The sequence below is a fragment of the Oryzias latipes genome, chromosome 16 (genome assembly GCF_002234675.1).
Source record: "Oryzias latipes chromosome 16, ASM223467v1".
NCBI lineage: Eukaryota > Metazoa > Chordata > Actinopteri > Beloniformes > Adrianichthyidae > Oryzias > Oryzias latipes.
This window is the reverse complement of record NC_019874.2, coordinates 29,149,357-29,170,379: the sequence shown is the minus strand read 5'-3', so window position 1 is coordinate 29,170,379 and position 21,023 is coordinate 29,149,357. Positions and strand designations below refer to the sequence as shown.

The 21,023-nt window shown below is 45.6% G+C and overlaps 1 protein-coding gene across 1 annotated transcript in view; it reads right to left on the bottom strand.

Moving 5' to 3' along the window:
* Positions 1 to 2,887: 2,887 nt before the first annotated feature.
* The window catches only part of otud7b (OTU deubiquitinase 7B), a 34,371-nt gene continuing 16,235 nt past the window's right edge, over positions 2,888 to 21,023 (bottom strand). The window contains exons 2-12 of the mRNA XM_023964106.1: positions 14,404 to 14,627; positions 13,821 to 13,991; positions 13,488 to 13,715; positions 12,596 to 12,697; positions 12,319 to 12,446; positions 10,712 to 10,818; positions 10,368 to 10,495; positions 10,084 to 10,233; positions 9,260 to 9,374; positions 8,471 to 8,549; positions 2,888 to 7,241 (exon numbers count right to left, since the gene is read on the bottom strand). Of these exons, the coding sequence (XP_023819874.1) occupies positions 5,784 to 7,241; positions 8,471 to 8,549; positions 9,260 to 9,374; positions 10,084 to 10,233; positions 10,368 to 10,495; positions 10,712 to 10,818; positions 12,319 to 12,446; positions 12,596 to 12,697; positions 13,488 to 13,715; positions 13,821 to 13,991; positions 14,404 to 14,488 (2,751 nt within the window). The 5' untranslated portion in view covers positions 14,489 to 14,627 and the 3' untranslated portion in view covers positions 2,888 to 5,783. The remainder of the gene's footprint in view (positions 7,242 to 8,470; positions 8,550 to 9,259; positions 9,375 to 10,083; positions 10,234 to 10,367; positions 10,496 to 10,711; positions 10,819 to 12,318; positions 12,447 to 12,595; positions 12,698 to 13,487; positions 13,716 to 13,820; positions 13,992 to 14,403; positions 14,628 to 21,023) is intronic.

Here is a 21,023-nt window from a genome sequence, read left to right as displayed (position 1 = left end):
AGACCCTCACAACGTGGAGGTGGAGGTGGAGAATTCCCCAAAACCCAAGAGGAAGTTAGTTATTCGGGCTTTTCCAGATGTTTGTGAATCCATCACCACTTATGGCACAGGTATAAAAACAGGGGTATGGAAGAGTTTTTAGTCCATAATTCAAAGTAATATAGAATTCTACGACGGTAGTTTTAAGGCCAGTTTAAAAAGTTTTTCTTTTTTTAAATACGACTTTAAAGTCGTAAATTTACGAGAAAAAGCCATAACTGTTAAATTAGGAGAAGAAATGAATTTTAAATCTTGTAATTTATGAGAAAAAGTAATAAGTTGACAAGAAAAATAACCAAAGTTGTCTGTTTATACACACAAAAAAATTGCTTTTATTATTTTTAATAGGTTTTTGATACCATGATAATTAAAATGAAAATGTGTTTGGCAATTTACTATTCAATTTGCAATTCAGCCAAGCATTTTGTAAAATGCATTTTTAAACTCCATGGTCAAATTCCAAAATTAAACTCTCAATAGAGAATTTCCTATAACTTTGAATTATGGGCGAAAGAACCTTCCATACAGGAGTTCAGACAGCATAAGAAACGACCATCTCTGAATTCATTACATTACCATTTGGGGGGGGGCGGGGGGCATCTTCATAAAAATGTGTCATTCCTTACTCGTTCATTAAAGGAAAATGTAGAAACATTTCAGTTAAAAATTAGCAACACAGTAATTAAAGAGTTACTCATTTTTAGGGAGCTTACTGGGACAAAACTGTACTGACAAGAAGTGGAAAAGATACAACTCAAAATTGACTTTAATGTAAATTAATTACAATCTACAATGAACATGTTTTGTTTTGTCTTTTTAAAAAAAGCGTGGTAAACAGTAACTGACCCTGACATCTCAAACATAAAAAAACAATCATTTTACCTTCATAAGCCCCTTTTTTCCAGCTGCACCTTTCTCTGATCTTTCATAAAGTCTTTGCTCTGATCTCATTCATACTTATGGAGCAATAACTCCCCTTTTGGCAATCCAGATAGAGAAATTCCTCCCCAGGAAGAAAAGGGAAAGTCTGCGTAATCCTGAGCGACGCTTTGCCTGGCTGTCAGGTGAGGAGATGGCGTCCTGCTGCACTATAATAGAGAGGTCTGGATTTTTTACCACATGGGAAACTCTTGAATATTCCATGAGCTTCTCTGGTTTCTCTAATACATAAAACCGTGGCAGACAGTGAAGCATGCATCATCTGAGCTGGAGTTATTCACTAATGTATAATGCAGCAAGGTTAAGGTAATCCAGAACACAGATAACAAGAAGTTTTTGGCTCTTTCAGTTTTGCTGAATAATTTAGGAAAGTTCTGCTAAGTTTTTCTGCCTAGTTACAGCTCAGCCTGGCTGCAGTGGAGCCCAGTGTCACCCGTTTAGCTCCACCAGGGAAACCTCAGCTGGAAAAATGCTCCTGTGATTAAATACTGATGGTAAAGGCATTCATTGGATGAAGTAAAACCAGTGTTTTCCTTTAAAAAGCAAAATATGAACACTAAAATTGATCTTTTTCTGCCGAAGATGCTGTAGAAAAAAAGGTGAATTACTTTTTTTCTTAAAATCTATAATAAAAAAACAGCTGATATGGAATAAAATGATTCAATTGAAAACACGGATTCACAAATTAAATAAACAATAGAATTGTTGTGCAAAAATGCTGATTTTTATCTAATATGTTTTTTTAAAACTGCTGTCTTAAATAGGTTTTAATGCAAAAGTTGGATTTAGATCTAACTTTAAAGTCTAAGGGAACGAACTAGCAAAGCATAAAATGAAAGATAATTAAAAAATAATATTTGTACATCAAATTCAAAATACGGAATCATATTTGGACTCATGAAAGGTTCGGGTCATCTAACAACACTGTGGATTTGGGCAATTTAAGGCTTGTAGTTTTGGACTTTTAGACAGATTTAGTGAAAACTTCCCTTTCCAGGTTTTTCTTTTTTAATTTATCCACTTTTTCATTCAGCAGTTTTCCAGCTTTTTCTCACTGTCTTGCACATTTTTATTTCCTATTTCACTGATCATTATGTAGTTTTCTTAGCACGGCAAAGATATGAATGTGAGGTTTTTTTCTGTCCAGCCGTCCTATTTTCTTCTAACTTCCAATTAAACATATGAGCATTTCAAAGCACCTTTACCTGTCTTTGCAGTTCTCATACATTTTTATGCTGAAGATGCATTTAAATCAACATTTAAATGCATTTCACAAATGTTTGCTTTCTTAGCTTTATTCAGCATGAATTAGTTGATTTTCAGCTTCTTTAATCTTTTTTTTAGCTCATTTCACATTTTGAAATTCAACTGAGCTTTGCAGCATAAGTAAGCATCTCCAACTGTTCAGCCGTCTTAACCACTTTAGCTACTTTATGATTAGATATTTATTATATTCATTATTTAAGGTACTGACATTTCCTTTGAGGTTTTCTCTTTTTTAGCCGAATGAATAGATGTCAGTTCACCTTGTATGTTTAAAATTAATTTTTGTCTCGGTGATTATTTAGCTTCTTTTTCAGCTATTTGAAACATTTTTCAGCTAATTTAGAAATGAACAAATATGGCTTAATTACTATTTTTGTGCATATTTTGTTGTTTCCATTTTTAGCAACTTGAGTCTATTAATGACTTTTTGTAGTTGTTAAAACCTTTTTTCTTTTTTTGTTGCACATTTGAAGTTTTCCCTCATTTTAGCAAAATTCCAAACGACTAGGTGTGATTTTTTTAAAAAAAACTTCTTGTCCCTAAATTCTAATTTTAGTTAAACAAAGTGAATCTTTACTAAAACTTTGACATCGTTTGCTTTTAAAAAATTAGGAGGTTAAAAAAACAGAATAAAGCAACAGTGAACAGTTTGAAATACAATGAGAATTTATTCAAACAGTGCAAAAAATAATATTAATAATAACAATCTAACATAAAATCAGATGTTCTATCCAGATTGCACTGTCACACGGCATCGGAGCTCTCCTCTGAAAAATAAAAATATGTATAAAAAAACCCAACACAAAGGACGGGGACAAAAAAGAAAGAAAAATCAAGTTATTAATGCACTTGGTACAATGGTTCTCCGTTTGCATGCAACAGACTCAGTCCCATGCAGCTCCAGGTATTCCATGTTCTCTGTCATGAGTTAGGAACTTCCTGCTTCTCACAGAAGGGACAGAAAATAAAAGACGCGTGTATGAGTGCAGACCGGTGGTTTCGAGATGTTTCAAAATAAAACTAAGAAATAAAAGCCAGACTGCACAACAATTAGCCGTGTGAGAGAGAACGTCCTAACTTTTCCCAACTAAACATTACCAAAAAAGGTAAACTATATAGAACAAAATCTTTCTATAAATATATATATTTTCTTCAATGGTTCAAACTGAAGTCAGTTTGCAGTGAGCAGGCCCTCTGGGTTCTCCTTCAACGGCCAAAACTGTTTTTACCCCGACGAGCTTCAGATCCACACGCGTGGAAGAAGACGACAAAATACATTCTTTATCCTTTACAAAAACAAAACAAAAAAACACTGTAAAACTATGGCCGTACAAAAATAAATGGAAACATATTTGTACAACCTCTCCTTCTGCTTCCTTTATAATGAAATACCCAAAAAACAAAAACAAAAAAGAGGGCAGACGTTTTTAGAGGCTCTTAGAAAAATAAACACAAAAACAGGATGGTTTGTCATCTGATTACTACTTTGGAGAAAGCACAAAGCTATCTTTGTTTTTTAATTTATTTTTTTTAAAAAGGTCTCATTTTTTTTTCTAGAGTTCTTGCAATAGGAACCGCAAGTATGAACACAGAAACATTCACACAGTAAATGCAAATATTATAAATATTATCGGAAACCAGAAAACGTCAGTGTTTTCATTTCAGAGATTCCCTCGCGGTTTTAGCAGCTTCAGCAGCACAGAAGATACCTTCATCTGTGGAAAATGCTCCTTCTGTCAGCTGAGAGAGAGAGAAAGAAAGAAAGAAAGAGAGAAAGAAAGAAAGAAAGAAAGAAAGAAAGAAAGAAAGAAAGAAAGAAAGAAAGAAAGAAAGAAAGAAAGAAAGAAAGAGCCAAAAGCTGCAGAGAAAATAAACCCAACAGTGCCCTCCTTTGGGCAAGGCAGTGAATTGCATACTGAATTGTGCTTTTCTAATAACCTTAGAGACAGAAAAAAAACCAAACAGAACCAACACAAGTCGAGTACCTACAGCTGAAAACTACTTCCACTAATAAAGGGGAAATAAACAAAAACATTATTTAAATATCTTAAACAGTGTTGAGGGTGGAAGACTGAAACTAATTTACTAACGTCATCGGGCATAAAGTCAAAATGCAGAATTCGTACGCTAATCTTTGGGCATCGTTGTGGAGGAAACTGCAGGCGAGGAAGCAAACTTGAGGTTTGTCAGAGGACAAATGAGGAACAAAGGCATCTTCGGTCAGTGGGCGACACGAGCGCCGCAGAGCCTCTCCTTCCTGGAAAACAGGTGGCAGTGTCTGCAGAGACGAGCGGGGAGGATCTCACATCAGGAAAGTGCTTGGACTGTGCAGAATGGATTTGGCTGAGCGAAAGCCAGAAAAAAACAAACAAACGAAAAAAAAAAAAAAACGTTTGGATAACTTCCTGTAGTACGAAAGGGTTGCAGCTTCCTGCTGGAAACCTGCGAACTCGGCCCGCTGACCGAACGGTGCATTTTCAGACCCACTTTAGACATCCAAACAGCAGCTCTGCAGCACACAGTTACTATTGTTCCAACTCATAAGGTCCCTTTGGGACATAAAACGCATATCTGGAGATTTAGCTAAAATCCTTCGGTTAGTTTGGTGTTTCTACAGCAGAAGTCGGAGTCTTTCAACCGCACGGATGAGTGAAGGCAGAGTCGGCCAGCAACCTGACGCGGCGAAAACAGGAAAGCGGGAAGACCTTAACAGAGGGACGCCAAAACCTTGTTTTTAGGAAAGTTTGGGTTGTTCCATAAAGCTGGTCAGTGGCCTGACCTGGTCAATAGCTCTCAACATCGTTAGAGGTTGACACCCTAAAAGTCCAGTATAATGATTCACGAGTCAGACATAAGGTGAGGCTTTGGTCAGGGACGGCAGCGCAGACGTGCGTTTCCATGCCTGCCGAGCGGTTAATCGTTAGCGTTGCATGACAGATTGAGTTTGCATAATGCAAATAGAGGCTGGAAAGCAGTTCAACGAGCGCTGTGCCGTTTCCATAGACAACTGACGCGAGCATCATCTAACCGCAGCGTCATTTTAACACTTAAAAGATCTTCATGGGACATTTAAATGCTTTCCACACCCTTAAGCGGCCCACGTATGCGTGTGCAGACGCGTGTGCAGACGGGCGCAGCGTCCCTGTTTGTGCTTGCTTCCCTGGGTTTGCAGACGTCTAAAGTTTCTGCCTGTAGTGTCATGTACTCAGCCTGCCATTTACATTCTCTCCAATAGGAGGAGACAGCAGCAAGGTGAAGATCTCTTACAAAAGGAGGAGAGCCTGTTGTTCCCACACACACACACAGACACACACACACTCACTCATACACAACACCTACGTAAGAGCCACAGCAAAATGAAACAGAAGTGCAGTCGGTTCATCCTAAGGTCCAACACCAGCCCGCTGTCCCTGGTTCCATCCACTCTCTTCACCTTTCCAGGTCAACGAGACAAATGAGACACCCCCCCCCCACCCCCGCTCTAATTTAACGACACACGAAAAGGCCACTCTTATACGGGGAGCTGAAGTCAGGTCCGTTCAGAAACGGTGGATGCCCGGTTCCGCCTCCCTCTTCTTCAGCTCCTCCTTGTAACAGCAGGAGCAGTAGTTTCCAGTCTCGGGGTGTCCGTAGTAGATGCAGCTGGGTGTCCGACAGCGGCTGGACTGCAGGCACGCCAGGCCGCCCGCGCTGCCCAGCGAGTAGTGTCTGACCGGGGCCTGCCCGCTCCGAGGGTCCAGGGTGGAGCTCACGTCCCGGAAGCCGTTGGTGTAGCTTCCGGCGGCGGGTTCGGCTCCGGGGTAATCCGGCGGGTCAAACTCCGGGGGGTACGAGGGCGCAAGGCGAGGCGGACTCAAAGAGGAGGGGCCTTGAGAGATGTTGAAGTGGGGGTGGGAGAGGCCCTGCGATGTGGGGCAATGCCGGGGGAGGGTGGCGTACGACGGAAGGCCGGAATAAGAAGTCGCTGGAGAACCGCCCGCTAACTGACGGCGAGAATCCAAGAAGTTGGGCATGTAAGGGTGCTGAGTGAGGGGCACGGCAGCAGGGGGGGGCTCGATTAAAGAAGGTCGAGGGATGGGTACCACCCCCGAGTACATGGAGGGGCTCAAAGGAGAGTACTTGAACTGGCTGAAGGGAGGCGACAGGTTGTCTGAAAGCTCCTCTTTGGCCTCATAAGGCCGATACTTTTGCTCCGAACCACCAACCGGCTCCTTCTTGGGGGGCTGGACGCTGTTGACCACGCCTTTCCTCTCTGCGTCCCGGCGCTGTTGCTCCTGCTCCACCCGGAAGCGCTCCTCCGCATCCGCCAGGTAGCGCTGGATCATCTCCTCCTGGAAGGGCTGGCGGTTGCTGGTGGTGAGGAGGCTGGAGAAGATGAACTTCCTCTCGCCCTGCATGGCGGCTCGCAGGATGCCCAGGCTGACCTTCACGTCCGCGCTGTACTTGTAGTTCTCACTCTCGGTGCTGCTCCCCCCACAGCTGCTCATGCTGCTCCCCGTTCCGATGAGACGCTCGCTGCCCGAGGACGGGGAACCTTTCCCAGAATCCTCGGAGGCTTGGGCTGAGGGCGAGCTGTCCTTGCTGCCCTCCCTGCCCCTAAATGAGCCTTTCTTCTTCTCTGCCCCCTCCTGCTTGCCACTGACCCCTCCCGCGTTCTTTCCCGTCATCAGCCCCCCCACATTTTTCTTCAGCTTGCTGCCGAGGCTTTTGCCAAAACTCCCCAGTTTGTTGGCCACAGAATCGGCCCTCTTCTTGTCCTTGTCCTTCTTACTTTTGTCCTTCCCCCCCGACCCGCTGCAGGAGGAACTGGAGGAGGAAGAGGAGCTGTTCTTGGCCAAAGATGCGTTTCCGTTGAGGGTCGGTCCCGCGGCGGCGTCCCCGTTGCCGTTGGAGCTGCTGCTGACCGACTCCTTGTCAGATTCGCCAGAGTCGGGGGGCGTTCGGGCGTCCTCTCCGGCCGAAGCTGTGGGGGACTCGGGCTGAGCCAGCGGGGCCTGCTGCAGGGAGACAGGAAGACGAAGATCAGGACGGGAAAAGGACCTGAGAAAAGATGCCGTCACTGTAATGGAAGGAAAAGCAGGGGCTGGCTGATGGTCAAAGTTTCACCTTACGCTGATGATGGGATTGTTTATTTTAAATAACATAATGAGGAAGAATTAAAAAAAAAAAGGAAAACACACTTGAAGGTTAAACACGTTCTCTCACTTTATCGCAGTTCACCTTTCGCTGTTTTGGGATTTTTTTTCAGTGCAATTTTACAAAGATTATTTTACAGTGCGTCATGATTGGGTGTAGACCTCGTCGATCAATGTCCTCCGTGCCGTTTCTCCTGTACAGAATGCATTCAGTTTACCAAATTCACAGAAATCTTAGACCGGGATCTGATCTTTGCTTTCATTCTCTAAAACTGAACTGTTTTCTAGGAAGGTTTGAACTTTGAGAGTTCAAACAAGACGTGTCAAAAAGGTTATGTTTGTCTGAGAAAAGTTTAGAAAATGAGTGATGAGGAGTTTCACTGCCTTGAAACATTTATTTTGTTTATCACGGGTTATTTTCAGTTTGCAACGAGGGAACACTTCTTTTCAACTGTAAAAACAGCAAATATGATCAAGGAGGTGTACGCATTTCAATCACTATATCCTAAAAGATTCCCATCATTATACATTTACATATTTCACTGTTCTAATATGTCAATTTTAAACTCATTTCTGCTGACTTGAGGGGTTTTAGTTCATCTGTAATTAGGTATTAAACTCACTCTGATCATCTTTTGATCTATTTTCAAACTGGTTTTTAATTAGGATTATGCCGTGTTTGGCCAAAAATCAAACTAGGACATAGTGTCTGCAGAGCGGCAGAAGTTCATCGAAAATTGTGGGCGGGACCATTGGCAAGGAGCACCCCGTAGAGTTTGTAAGCTCTCCTGTCAAACTGCATTTTTTCGTCTGCTCTCGATTCACAATGATTTGAATATAGGAGTACTCAGAAATGCAATTTTTAGCTTAATTTCCTCTATAAATGCCCTCCATCATCAGAAAAATGCCACAAGAACATGTAAAAAAAAACCTGCTGATTTCATTAGAGTGGGTCTTTAAAGATGGATAAAAAAGAGCAAAATAGGAATTGAAAATCTAAAATATTACTTTGACACAGATTACTGCAGCTGATGTGGGACAGAAATCCTGAGAGAAACTCAAAAAAACAGATGACATCCTTTGTGGTTTACCTCACAGGGCAGCGGCAGCCAGGTGACCGTCAGGTAGGTGTGCAACATCTGGAGCTTAGCCTCCAAAGACAAAGCCACGCTGTAAAAAAAAAATAAAAAAAGACAGGATCAGAGAAGCATGCAAATACTTTTAGAAGGAAAGCTATAAACATTTGACTCACCACTCCAGGTTTGTGTACAAATATTTACACCTTTCCTGTTTTTGTAAACAAATTGTATGATTGATTCTTAGAGCACGAATGCTCCATCAATCCTGTTATTATCGTTTGTTGAGGGTTTTATTTTACTGCTGAGGTTGGAAACTCGGGTGACGACTTTCCCAGAGCGTGCTCAGTGGCTGCACTGAGGTGGCTGCTGGGGTAAAAGGTGCCTAAACTGCCCCTGGCTGTGCTGCCCTCACATTCTGTAGCGGACTTTTAGCCTCTCAAAACCATGCAAACGGTCGCTCGTGTAATATCATCTGTGCCGACCATTTGGAGTTCAGCAGGCGTTCTCGGAGTCTCCAGATGGCATAGATAATGTCGCAGGTTACAGTTTCTGCTGTTCTAGCTTTGGCTGCTCGCGCTCATTCATAGAAAGTCTTTCTAGCTAATCCTGTTGTTTCTAATCTGGAGTCAGGCGTCAGTGGCTGGAGGCCGTCGTTTAGTGCTGCAGGGCCAGCGCACGCCGGTGAACACGTGCTGCTCCTGACCCCCATGGAAGGAGGACTGCACCGTCTGCGCATGTGCGAGCCCACAGCAGCACGTCAAGGTGGTGTAGGTGTTTCTATTTTGGTTATGTTTTTTTTACCTCGCCAGCATCACGTTGTCCGTGTCATCCTTTCCCCACTCCCAGTCCTTCCCAGGATCCACGGCGAAGTGCAGAGGCAGCATTTTGTGCTCGGAGTCGGTGAGCGGGATCACGACTGCAGAAAACGAGAAGACAGGATGAGAGGAGAATCCCAGAAATAGGCTCAGTTTTACGCTATTTTATGAACAAAACTGGTCAACCATTGAAAACTCAATGAATCAGCAGCTGGAGTTCTTGTTTTTCGACATTTTCATTAGCATTTATTTGTGTTTTATTTATCTTTATCCTTAAAAATACCTTTGATTGCACCATTGACTGTTTATGAGAATTAGACTGACTGGCCCCGCCCACCTGACATTCCAAACAGGAATTACCTGCTGGTGCCAAAAAATCAAAATCCCACAGACTTCTATAGAGAAATAAACAACTGTCACTCAATCATTCCTTTGGTGAGAATATCCATTTATTTTTCTTGATAATTCTCTTTTTTTTCCCATCACATTTTTTAGGTAGCTCAAGACATGAACAGACTAATCAGATGCCTCAATAAAAGTAGGTGGAGCCTACTGGCCCCCACATCCAACGTTCAAAACCTTTGACAGAGTTTGCTTTCAAGTGGTAGGGGTGTGGCCTTCCAACAAGCTAACTCCTGATTGGTGAGAGTGGTTCCCATAGAAATGGTTACTCACAGACCAATCCCTGCTTACTGGCTCCAACATGGCGGCGTCCATATTGCAAAGAACTTTAACGTGACGCAATCCACCTTTCATTCACATTTCAGCTAGAGGACAAATGAGCGCGCCGACCGATGACGCTGGGATCACCTTGCTCTTTGGAGCTGTCCTTCTGCTCCATGGAGACGAGGGCAGAGAAATGCGCCTGATCGTACGCCAGGACCAGCGGGGAGCGATGGCACTTAGCGGCTGGAACCTCCAGCGGAAGGTAGATGCCTCCAAACGGGATGGGGGCAAAAGCTAGGCAGGAAGATTGAGATGTTAGACATCTGGAAACGGGCTGCAGCATTGGCTGAAGCCAAAATAATGCAGCAGCACCAGGAAGTGAGTCAGAGCGAAGCATGGAGGGAAAACAGAGCTCTGTGCAGACTCACCTTCCCCCCCAGAGTCCCTCAGCATGGTGTCAGCCACCACAACGATGGGCCGCCTGAGCACGTGAGCCAAGACGAAGACATGAAACTCCTCTAAACTCTCGTAAACGGGCTCGTCGGAAGACTCCGCCCTGCAGAAAACACAAACTGCGGTTGGTTCCTCCTGTTTGTGGAACAGGCTTCTGCTGTGGAACCGTCATGTTCTGACATTTGGGTCCGTAAACAGCAGATTGACAGCATGAGGCCCGGCCACTCACTTCTGACGGGGCGCTCGTTTGCTCACAGACACAAACAGGACGGTGACTAAGCGGCGTGGGCTAACATGCGCCGCGGCGTGGGGGCCTTACCCGTTGGTGCCGTTGGCGCTGTAGTGTATCCTGGGCTCACTGGAGGCCAGCTTCAGCAGTTCGTTCCACTCTCTCTGCCACTCCTCCTCTGTGTACACCAGACCAGACTGAGGGGGGGGGGGGCACAAAGACAGGCATGCAGCCATTAGGCTTTTAGAAAGGGGGTGTCGAATGTCACAAAAGCATGTGCTGGCGTTACAGTGTCCTGCCACAGCGCCTCACACTGAAAGCTGAGCCTCTGAGTCTCACAAGAGCGTCGGAGAACGAATGCAGGATTCTGTCTGGATTGGAATCAGCTGCATCAGGAAGCCCCCCCCCCCCCCCCCCCCCCCCAGTCCAAACACCCCCGTCCCACCCCGGCTCTGCTCTGGAGGGCCCTTCGGAGGAAGCTGCCACAGAACGGTCATCCTCTGAGGGCGTCTCCAGACCATAAACAAGCTCTCTGTGCCTCAAAGCCGGCTTTCATTGAGGAGGGGGGGGGTTCTCCTTAGGCCCCGTAAAATGCTCCGACATTGTCTTGATTTTTGCGTAGAGCAGGAGGTAAATCCAGCTTAAAGCCAATCAGAGGAATAGAGGCCTGGAAGGAGCTTCTCTTTTCTGTAACAACTGAAGCCTTAGTCACGTGCGCCCGTACGGGAGGGGGGGGGCGACCCATACTGGGCTGTCCGGGTCCGTGGAGGGTCATAAGAGAGGAGCGGCTGCCCCTTCCAGAGACCATAGGGTTTGTTTTGCATTTCCCCCGTGGCCCCAACGGAACATCTTAAGGGCCGTTGTTAGAATGGAGCGTACCGTATCGTCAAGTTACCCGCACCTGTGACGTACTGGTGATGCAGTCGTACGGCGCCTCTACCTTATTAGTAAGGTGAGCCTTCTGTGAGCCCTGTCACGTGCATGAGCGCGTGAATGTCAGATGTGCGGGGTGTGCATGTGACAGGTAAGTGCCCGTATGATGTCCACTATTGGGCTACTTGTACAGTTTGCAGCCGGATATGGGGGGGTTGTGCATCACTGAGAAGTCTACAACCTTGATATTTTGAGGGTGTCCCGTACAGGTTGGACTATTTTACACCTGTATCCACTCGTAAGAGCAATTGGGAATAAAGGCGCGAGGCTCATCCAGTGGTACTGACAAAAAAGAATTATTGTTTTACCTCAGAAAGTGTTTGTTAGATGACACACTTTTAAAGCCTGAAAGAATTTCCCAAAGCATCACCAAAATGTTTTCCAAGACAATTAAACAACTTGCACAAATAATGACAAAAACGGATTGATGGAAAAATGTCGAGGACAAAACTTTTTTTTTGCAAATAAACACAAATTTGGTGCACAAAGTTTACTCTTTTTTTCCCCTCACACTGTCAGAAAAACAAATCTAGAAAAAAAGACAAAATTTCCCACTGATAGCTAAGAAATTGAAGCTGAGGGGAATAATATTGATACATTTATTATGATTCAACAGAATCAGATATGATTTAGCTCAATAGTAGAGATGCAGTATGATGTTTTTTTGGATTTGTGTTAATAAAGATGATCAAACTTTCTGATGGGTGTAGCATTGGACTGGAGTGAAGTGAACCAGGAAGTGTGTGTGCTGTGGAGGAGCAGACCTCTTTGTTCTGCTGCGTCTGCTGCCACCTCCACCGGCGCTTCAGGGCCTCCCTCTCAGAGCCGTGGTCCATCAGCGCGTACAGGGACTTCCGCAGCATCAGGTCGCGGTCGTGGAAGCCCCACATCCCTGCAGCGCCAACAAAAAGCTTGTTTACTGGCTGGAAAGGATCTTTGACGGACAGGAGCAGCACACAGCCTTTCACCAACAGCCGAGGCGGATGAAGTGTGAAGCTGCAAGGCTGAAAGGGGGCGGGGTCAAAGACACGTGGGACCCACCGAGGGAGGCGGCGTGCAGCAGACAGTTCCCGTCTCCGCTGGTCGCCAGCGGCAGCAGGCTCTGGCAGTTTGGAACCACCTTTGTCCACCAGTTCAGGCGTCCTGCAGGAACAGCAGCACAATGTCAGTGTTGAAGGGCGGGCCAGAACCGACCCTTTTGGGTTTTTTAACCCAACAATCAGGATCCTAAGAGTGGCAAACTTCACAGAGAAAATGAATATTGAAAAAAATTCTAAAAACATACATCCCTAAAATAATCATTTCATTTTAATTATCTACATTTATTATAATAATTCCAACAATAAATGATCATAAAACATCCATGATTCAGGTGAATCTCTAGTTTTCGGTTTTTCCATCATAAGCTCCGCCTCCGCCCCGGCTGTAAGGATCCTTAAACTCCTCCTGAAGGTTGTTTACATCGTGCTCTGGCACGTGCGCTGGCTGATCCAATAACCAGCGAGTGGCTCTGTGAGTTTAGCTCACCTCTACCCCACTACCACCGCCGCCGCCGCCGCCACGCACAAAGTCAGCTGGTACAAAGCAGCACATCACACGATGTGTATGCAAAATCTAAAAGGATGCTCAGGCCTCCTACAACACGTTCAGAGGGAAAGAGTCACAGAAGTAAACGCTCAAGATTTGAAGTTTCTGCAGTAACTAGTGGGCAGTGACTGAGAACTGGACTGAGTAATCCCTCCCCCCTGGCGTTACAAACAGGAAGTAGCACATCCCAATGCGGTTTGAGGAGAACAGCAACATGAAACTCGTTTTTTTTTCAAGGGAAAGACCGACATTGAGGGAGATCAAAGCATTCACCCTAATCCTGAACCGTGGAAGGTCAGCGTTGAAAAGATGAATAATGTTTTGTTTTAAACATGCGTGCACAAACCGGCGTGCTCCAGCGCCACCATCATGGACTGCTCGATCAGGTCCCTCTCGATGAAGCTCCGGAAGTCGTCCCGGTACACAGTGAGGTCCGGTAGCTGGAACGTGCACAGAGGAGTGTCCAGCAGAGGCTCGTTGCTGGTGCCGCCAGGGTTGGAGACGTGGGAGCGCGCCAGGGAAACGATGGTGGAGCTGGCGTGGGAAATTCCCCTGGACAGGCGCTTCTCTGAAGCTGCGGCGCCACCAGAGCAGAAGACAGCAGAACATCACTCAGAAATGTTGACATTTCTTTGAATGTGAAGTGGATCATTGTTAATATGAATCCTCCGGCTCTCACCTTGCACCACCTCATCTTGGCGGTGGAGTAATGGTCGCCCGACTCGGGCCATGTCCTTCTCCGGCGGCTGATACGTCTGCTCCTCTGGGATGGAGTAGGTGAGGTTTCCGGCATGCACCTGTCGCAGCTGCTCAAAGTCGCTGAGAGCAGCAGTGAAGTCCCAGTTCTTCCCTACAGGGACGAGAGGATAAACTCTCACCGCTCGGCTGAAAACCAGGATTCCTGTGCAGGAGCACGCAGCGGGCCGCCCCGACCCGATACTTCCCTTTACGTGGGTAGTGCTGCTGCACTGCACCGCATTTGTCAGCCCATATTTTTATCTGCAAGTTGTGCTGCTGCCGCTGCTGCTAGGCAACAGGAACCCTGCTGACTCCGGCTATACCTTCCTGTGTCCATACTTGGTAAGCTAACGGTCACGTGACAGAAGCAGGACGGGGCTGCTGTGAACTCTGCAGTTCTACATCTCCTCTTGGTTCAGCAGTAAATGGGTCAAAACAAATCTAAGAAACTTTGAGAGAATAAAACCCCTCCTGCAATAATCTTCATGGTATGCTGTGTTTTGGCTCAATGCTCAGAAACTTACCCTCAAGCAGGTCTCTGGCCAGTCCGGGCTCAGCTCCAGTAGAACGCACAAAGTCGGACAGGACTGCGTCCATGTCCAAGGTCATGTGATCATGAATTCACAGGTTGGGGGCTTGCATCTGGGCGTAAAAAAACAATCAGGAACACTGGTCTCCTCCAAAGGACGACGAGGCGAGCGGAGAACGCAGGGCAGTCCTGGAGCGAGAGCTACTCTGCCGGCCACACCTGAGACCAGAACACAAGGAGGTTAGGCCGGAGCGGGAGAACTCAGCGGCCGGCCAACATCGGCATCAAACACTTCAGGACGGAGTTGCAGAGGCACCAGCCGAGGCTGAATTTAAACCAGACACCTTTAACACACATGATCCAAAACGTCTACTATGTCACACAAACGTCCCCTTTGATTCATTCATTCTGTCCCGGACTGCAAGGATCCGCTTGTTTTCACGATTCTTCTTTCATTGGCTCACTCTGAACAAAACGGCAAGACACAATATGAGCATATGAGGAATGTGGGTGTGGTTAACCAAAAAAAATTAAAACCTCAGTTGCCAACCCTAACCCTTCTTCTACAAATCACACAACGTCGCCATGAGGGGGACCAAGCCGGGGCTTATCGTGCCGGTCCCGAGTCCAAATAAAGTGGACGAGCTGCTCAGCTTTGAATCAGCAAAATGCTTCGCCGCTGCGCTGGATTGTGACACATCCATGTGGAAACCACAAGTGAGTCATCCGACAGAAATGTGCTGCACACAAACACGACCAAAGTCAACTTTCACTCTCTGTCCATGACATTTGAAGGTGAGATCTTCGTTTGCAGCTGAAGGCGCTTCTGCGTTTGGGCCTAAAAGACTGAGCGCTGCGTCATTTGACGACTAAAATCAATGGCGACATCATCAAGACCCAGAGAAAGAGAGCGTCAGGAAAAAAGGATGCTGAGGACAATCGATGCAGGGGGGGTGGGGGGGGGGCAGCCAGCAGGCCCAGAGCTTCTTCACACAAACACACAACCCTCTCTGCCGCAGAACACAGCAGACGAGCACAAAACCCCTGAACTTCAGAAGAAAACATTCGTTTCAAGACATGAATCAAGTGTTGTGATTCTTTTCTATTCCAGGAAAACAGAAATGTCAGCAGAGAATCTTAAAAATGTCAAACAGGATTTTCGCTAAAGGGTTGTGTGTATAATCATGTGTGTATATAAGCATGTGCGGAAGTTACTGCGGTAAGAAAGATCCAACAGAACCAGACTTTTAAGTTCTAGTGTTTCAGAGTTCAGGGGGTTCTTGATTCAGGTTTTTTTTTTAGATCTACTTAAAGTCCTTGTGGCTCCGGCACAGACCGGCATTTCTGCAGAACTTCCTGCTCTGACTCAGTGCACCTTTCTTCCCGATGCAGCTGATGAGTCACGCCTTCACCCTTCTTGCACCTTGCTGTTACCCTCCCTCCCTCCCTCCTCCGTCACTTTCTTCATTAAAAGCCACACAGGCATGCAGGGGAGGAACCGTGCTTCCGTTTCTTCTGCGCTGCTGAGGTTTTCTCCAAGGTTCGGCTGCTCGCCGAGCGCTCTCCCAACATTCCTGCAGATGTCCACTGATCCCACACCCACAGAAGAATGTGACCAACAACCCTGAGCGCAGGCAGATCAGACATGCAGGTGAAACGGTCAGTTCAAAATGTTAAGGCCGTTGGCTGCTTTGCAGCATGGACCTGAAAGACAGACTCTCTAAGCACAGATGTACAAATAAACAAACAAATGTTAATGTGTATGAGAAAAAAGTCCTTTTCAAATCATTAAAATGGCCTTCAAGAATAGTCTAAAAGCATCAAAAATGGCATTTCAATGTTCTGTTTCAGCAGTTTTCTTGCAATGTCAACTACTGCAACAGCAGGGAAAACACCACCAGAAGACGGGGGTCTGTATCTCTGGCCTGAATTTCTTTGACATTTCAGCAGGTCTCCTTTCCCTCTTTTTTTGGAGGTTCTGTGTCATTCTAGAAGAAAGTCCACCAACAGAGAAGCTGGACCAATAATAGACAGAGTTGAATTTTCAGAAGATCTGAACCCAAACGTTCATTCATCACTTAAAACAGAAAAAACAGAAGTCAAAATAGAAGGTTACGGTAATTTCCGGACTATAGAGCGCACCTCATTATAAGCTGCACCCATTACATTTTTAAAGGATAAAACATTTTGTACATACATAAGCCGCATGTGCCCACATTGAAACATGTGTTCTAGAATGAGGATGTGTATGTGCTGAAACCCCATGTGTAAAAAAGAGGGGGGAGCGTGTGCAGCAGAAGTGTGTTGGGTGAGCGTTCATGTTTGATCAGGGCTCCAGACTAACTTTTTTCACTAGGAGCACAGTGGCCCCTAACTGAAAATTTTAGGGGCACAACCAGAAAATTTAGGGGCGCATACCGTAAATTAACATGCTAACCAAATCTACTAATTTCCACTGTATTACTAATAAATACTTTAATAATAGATGCAGAAATTACAATGTGCTGTTTCAAATTCAGTGTCACATTTTATTCTGCACTTTTGAAGATGCAACAAGAAGGTAAACTGACATCACCATCGCTGTCATGACAGTACAAATAAGTAAAGAAAACGGATGGAAATTTATCTTTGTGACACCAAATAGGTGCAGCCAAGATGCACAATAAGCGTGTTTGAGATCACCCAGGTGAACTCAACGCTGCGCAGATCACCTGGTGTGTGACATATATTTTTGTTTTTGCTCCAACATCAACTGTCAATCATCACAAAAATATCACGAGAAAGGGGTGGGAGCAAGGGGCAAACCTACCCGGACACGGCTGGAAACTGAACTGACTGAAAGCTGCCCTACAGACTACAAAACAATGCATTATGGGACATGTGTCCTGATGGTTTTTGTAGTGGAGTGATTAATTAAAATAATTTAAAATACCAATTCATTAAAAAAGGCTACATACATCACAAAACATTAAAATAATGATAAAATATATAATAACACAGATCATACTAAGGGGGAGAAGAATATTAAAACTAAATTGAATGTTAAGGACAACTCCAATTTCCTGTTCTCCTTCAGTCTTGCTGCAGATTCGCTTTCATCTCACAGCCCCCCCGCCTGGTCTCCCCAACGATCCAGGCGAGGTGCCGGTTCATCTCAAACACGTCTATCGTTGCATTTTCCCCACATATTTTCAGTGTGTCTAAAACTAATGTTGTTTTTGCTCGAGCGTGTTTAAAGTTCAAGCCACGTTAGCTGTCAGCATGTAGGTGTGGGACATTTATTCTCCTCAGCTGACCCGACTCCCGCGGGAGCGGTGTGCTGCCGTAACAGCCGTGCATAACCGTTTGATGCACCGCCGTAACCAAAACCTAAACCTTCCTCCGGTTCTGTGCGGCCCAGAGAAAAGTTCAGCACGGACTGCATGTATTTAGAAAATTACGAGCGAATAAATACGTTCTAAAGGAAAGTAAGGAACTCCTTAATGTGGTCCGGGGAGGGGGCTGTCAGGTGTCCTGCTTTCAAGCCCGGTCATTGTCACGCCCCCCAAGAGTCATATACCCCACTGTGATTGGTTGGTCAGCTCCGCGCACGACAATGAAAAAGTGTCATTCATACAAACTGGCGGGCTGCAGTAACATTAAACCTTCATATTAAGGCGGGGACCGCAAAATATCATCTTGGGGGCCGCAAATAGCCTGCGGGCCGCAAGTTTGAGACCCCTGCTGTACACTCTGGCACTGGTACACTAGCCGCAGGTCGGAAGAACGAATCAATAGTTCTTTTACCCATAGTTCAGACGCACATATCAGGTTGTGATATTTGTCTCCGTTTCCTTCCCACAGATGTTTACGCGCGCTCGATTATCTCTAGGCCCCTCCCCCTCCACGCATTTAGCCACTCACAGTGGCTTTCCCTTTCTTCTCACACGCAGTGGCCGCCTCACAGACAGGTATCACGCGAGTGTGTACGTGCTTGCGTTTCATGAGTATGTGCGCGAGTGTGTGTGCCTGCGTCCATGTGGGCTTGCGTCTCATTGATTATTTCATTGATCATTGACGTGCCCCTTCCACGTTTAATGTATAAAAAATACGTAGGGTGGGGGAGGCAAATTTACTGGTAGCACATGTGCGACTGGATGTAAAATTCAGTCGCACACTCTCAAATTTTGGTCGCAAAATGCTACCAATTGCTCGCAGTCTGGAGCCCTGGATATACAGAGTGAAGGGGAACTGTAATAAAAGAAGGTTTCCCCCAGAAGAACAGTGAATGATTCTTTATTAACCCGCTCTGGAGGCTCTGAGGGTCCCAACGGGGAAGTGAACCCTGAAGGAAGATCCGCCTTCGGCGGAGAGGATCTCCCCTGCATTTTCTGACCACCATCAGAAAGAAATCGCAGAAAAGGTTCAACACATGAAATATTTACAAAGAAAGACGGTACACAGAAAGAGTTTTCTAAGTTTCAATAATATACCTGAGCTTTTCTTTCCAAACTAGGGGTCTTCTGGGGGAAACCTTTTATTACTGTTCTCCTTCATTCCGTAACACCAAACATGAACACACACACACACACACCCCCAGAGCTCTCACGCACTCTCGCGCTCTTTCCTCTTACGCACGCAGCGCGCTGACACACAAACACACACACACTCATTCTACAACACCTATGTAGTTAGTTCATTAGTTATATAGGTAGTTGTTACTGTTATTTGTTAATAAAGAATAGTGCGTCGTGATCATTACTTGTACCGGTTTTCATTTGCGACTTATACGCCGGGAGATTTTGTGTTTTGGAGGACACCGCAACTCCTGCTGCTTCATCACCATGGTGAACAAAAATCCCACACCGTCACAGCTCTATTCTATACAGTGCCTGTGATGCGGCAGTAACACGGCAGCAATATGGTAGTAAGAGCACTAACAGGGCTGGTCAACATGGTCACTGAGAGCAGCAGTAACTTATAGGCGCTTCTGCGCGGCACTCGCATCCTGTGCACTGTAACTATCGAAGTCTTCCTCCTCAGTGTCAGATTTGAAACGCGTCAGATATTCCTGCCGCACACTCTCTCAGTCTCTCCTTCGTTGTCGCTGTCAGTGTCACTCTGAGGTAAATTCTCTCCTGAGCTTGCACTGTCCTCTCCCTATCTCCCTATCCCTCAGCGGACCGGCTTTTCCAAACCCGTTGGTGATGGTGGATTTCTATCACACTGCTTTTAACTTGAAAGCTGCGTCACATGCATTTCTTCTTGCATTTTCCATGATGAGGGTCTGTTCGTGTTATTCATTCACAAAGCAGGAATTTACATTAAACTTGCGTCTTCCTCGACACATAAACCGTATTCCCCCCGTCTCACTCTTGCCCTTTCTGCTCGAGCGCCACTAGAGGCCGATAGAAAAAATGCATTAAAATAAAGAAAAAAAATGCATAAATTAGCCACACCATTGAATGCGGCTAATTCAACAGGGTTGAAAGCGTGCGACAAAAGTAGCGGCTTCTAACTGACTCACTGTTGAAGCCGCAGACCTGTGGAACCCTTCAGGTGTTTCTCCCATGAAAAAGTGATGACGGTGTCCATCAATACAAAGAAAACAAGAGGCAGCGAAGGCCAATGGCAGCGAGGGAGAAGTAAAGGACTGAATGTACCAACAGGCCAACAAAGGCTGGCCTGTGGTCTCTGCCCGAGCTCACTCGTCCAATCACGTTTCATGACTTCATCCAAACATATGAGCCAATATTTCACCGTAACATAAAGGTTTCATTTGTTGTTAGTATTTATTTGTGTTTCTGTTTTTGAAAACAAAATAAAAACCACGTGATTAGCACTGACCGGGACATTTTTCATCATAATAAGCTCCATATTTACCCAGCAGACACCTAAAAGTTAAAGTTAAAGGGTTTAAAGTCCCTTTATGTGACACACAGTGAGCGGTGACACAGCCGCACTCGGGAACCATTTGGTGGTTTAACCCCCCAATCCAACCCCTTAATGCTGACTGTCAAGCAAGCATCAGGTCCCATTTTTAGAGTCTTTGTATATGATACCTATCGTCATGTATATGATACCTATAGGTATGACTCAGCCTGGATTTGAACTCACGACCTTCCAGTCACAGGGTGGACACTCTACCACAAGGCCACTGAGCATGTTGACCGTCATCAGATCCGTGGGGAGCGCCTGCAGTTCCCTTGAGGCACACATGGCTACCTGAAGGGTCGTCATGTAAACGGAACGTACCATTGTCTCTGCCTGCACAATACATCCAAAAACATTGCAAAATCAGCTTGTGTAATACGTGTCTCGCGAAAGACACGGCCAAACCATGATTAATGGTAACCTTGGCTTAAATGCTCACACGCATAAATCTATAAAACATGTCTGTGTCTGACCTCCTTCACCCTTGCTAAGCCATAAGTGTTGTATAAGTGTTCGCCAAAACCTGTCTCCCGCCACATGCGCGTAGAAAAAAAGTGTGCAGGAATATTTTCTCTCTACGGGGTAAATGAGCGGTCTGCGACCTTGTCATTTCCTGCAGGTCACCTGCGTGCCCCGTACAGGTTTGCCCATTTTTCACGGGCAGACGGCCCGTATCCAGGACAATTGGGACTACTTTGTGAA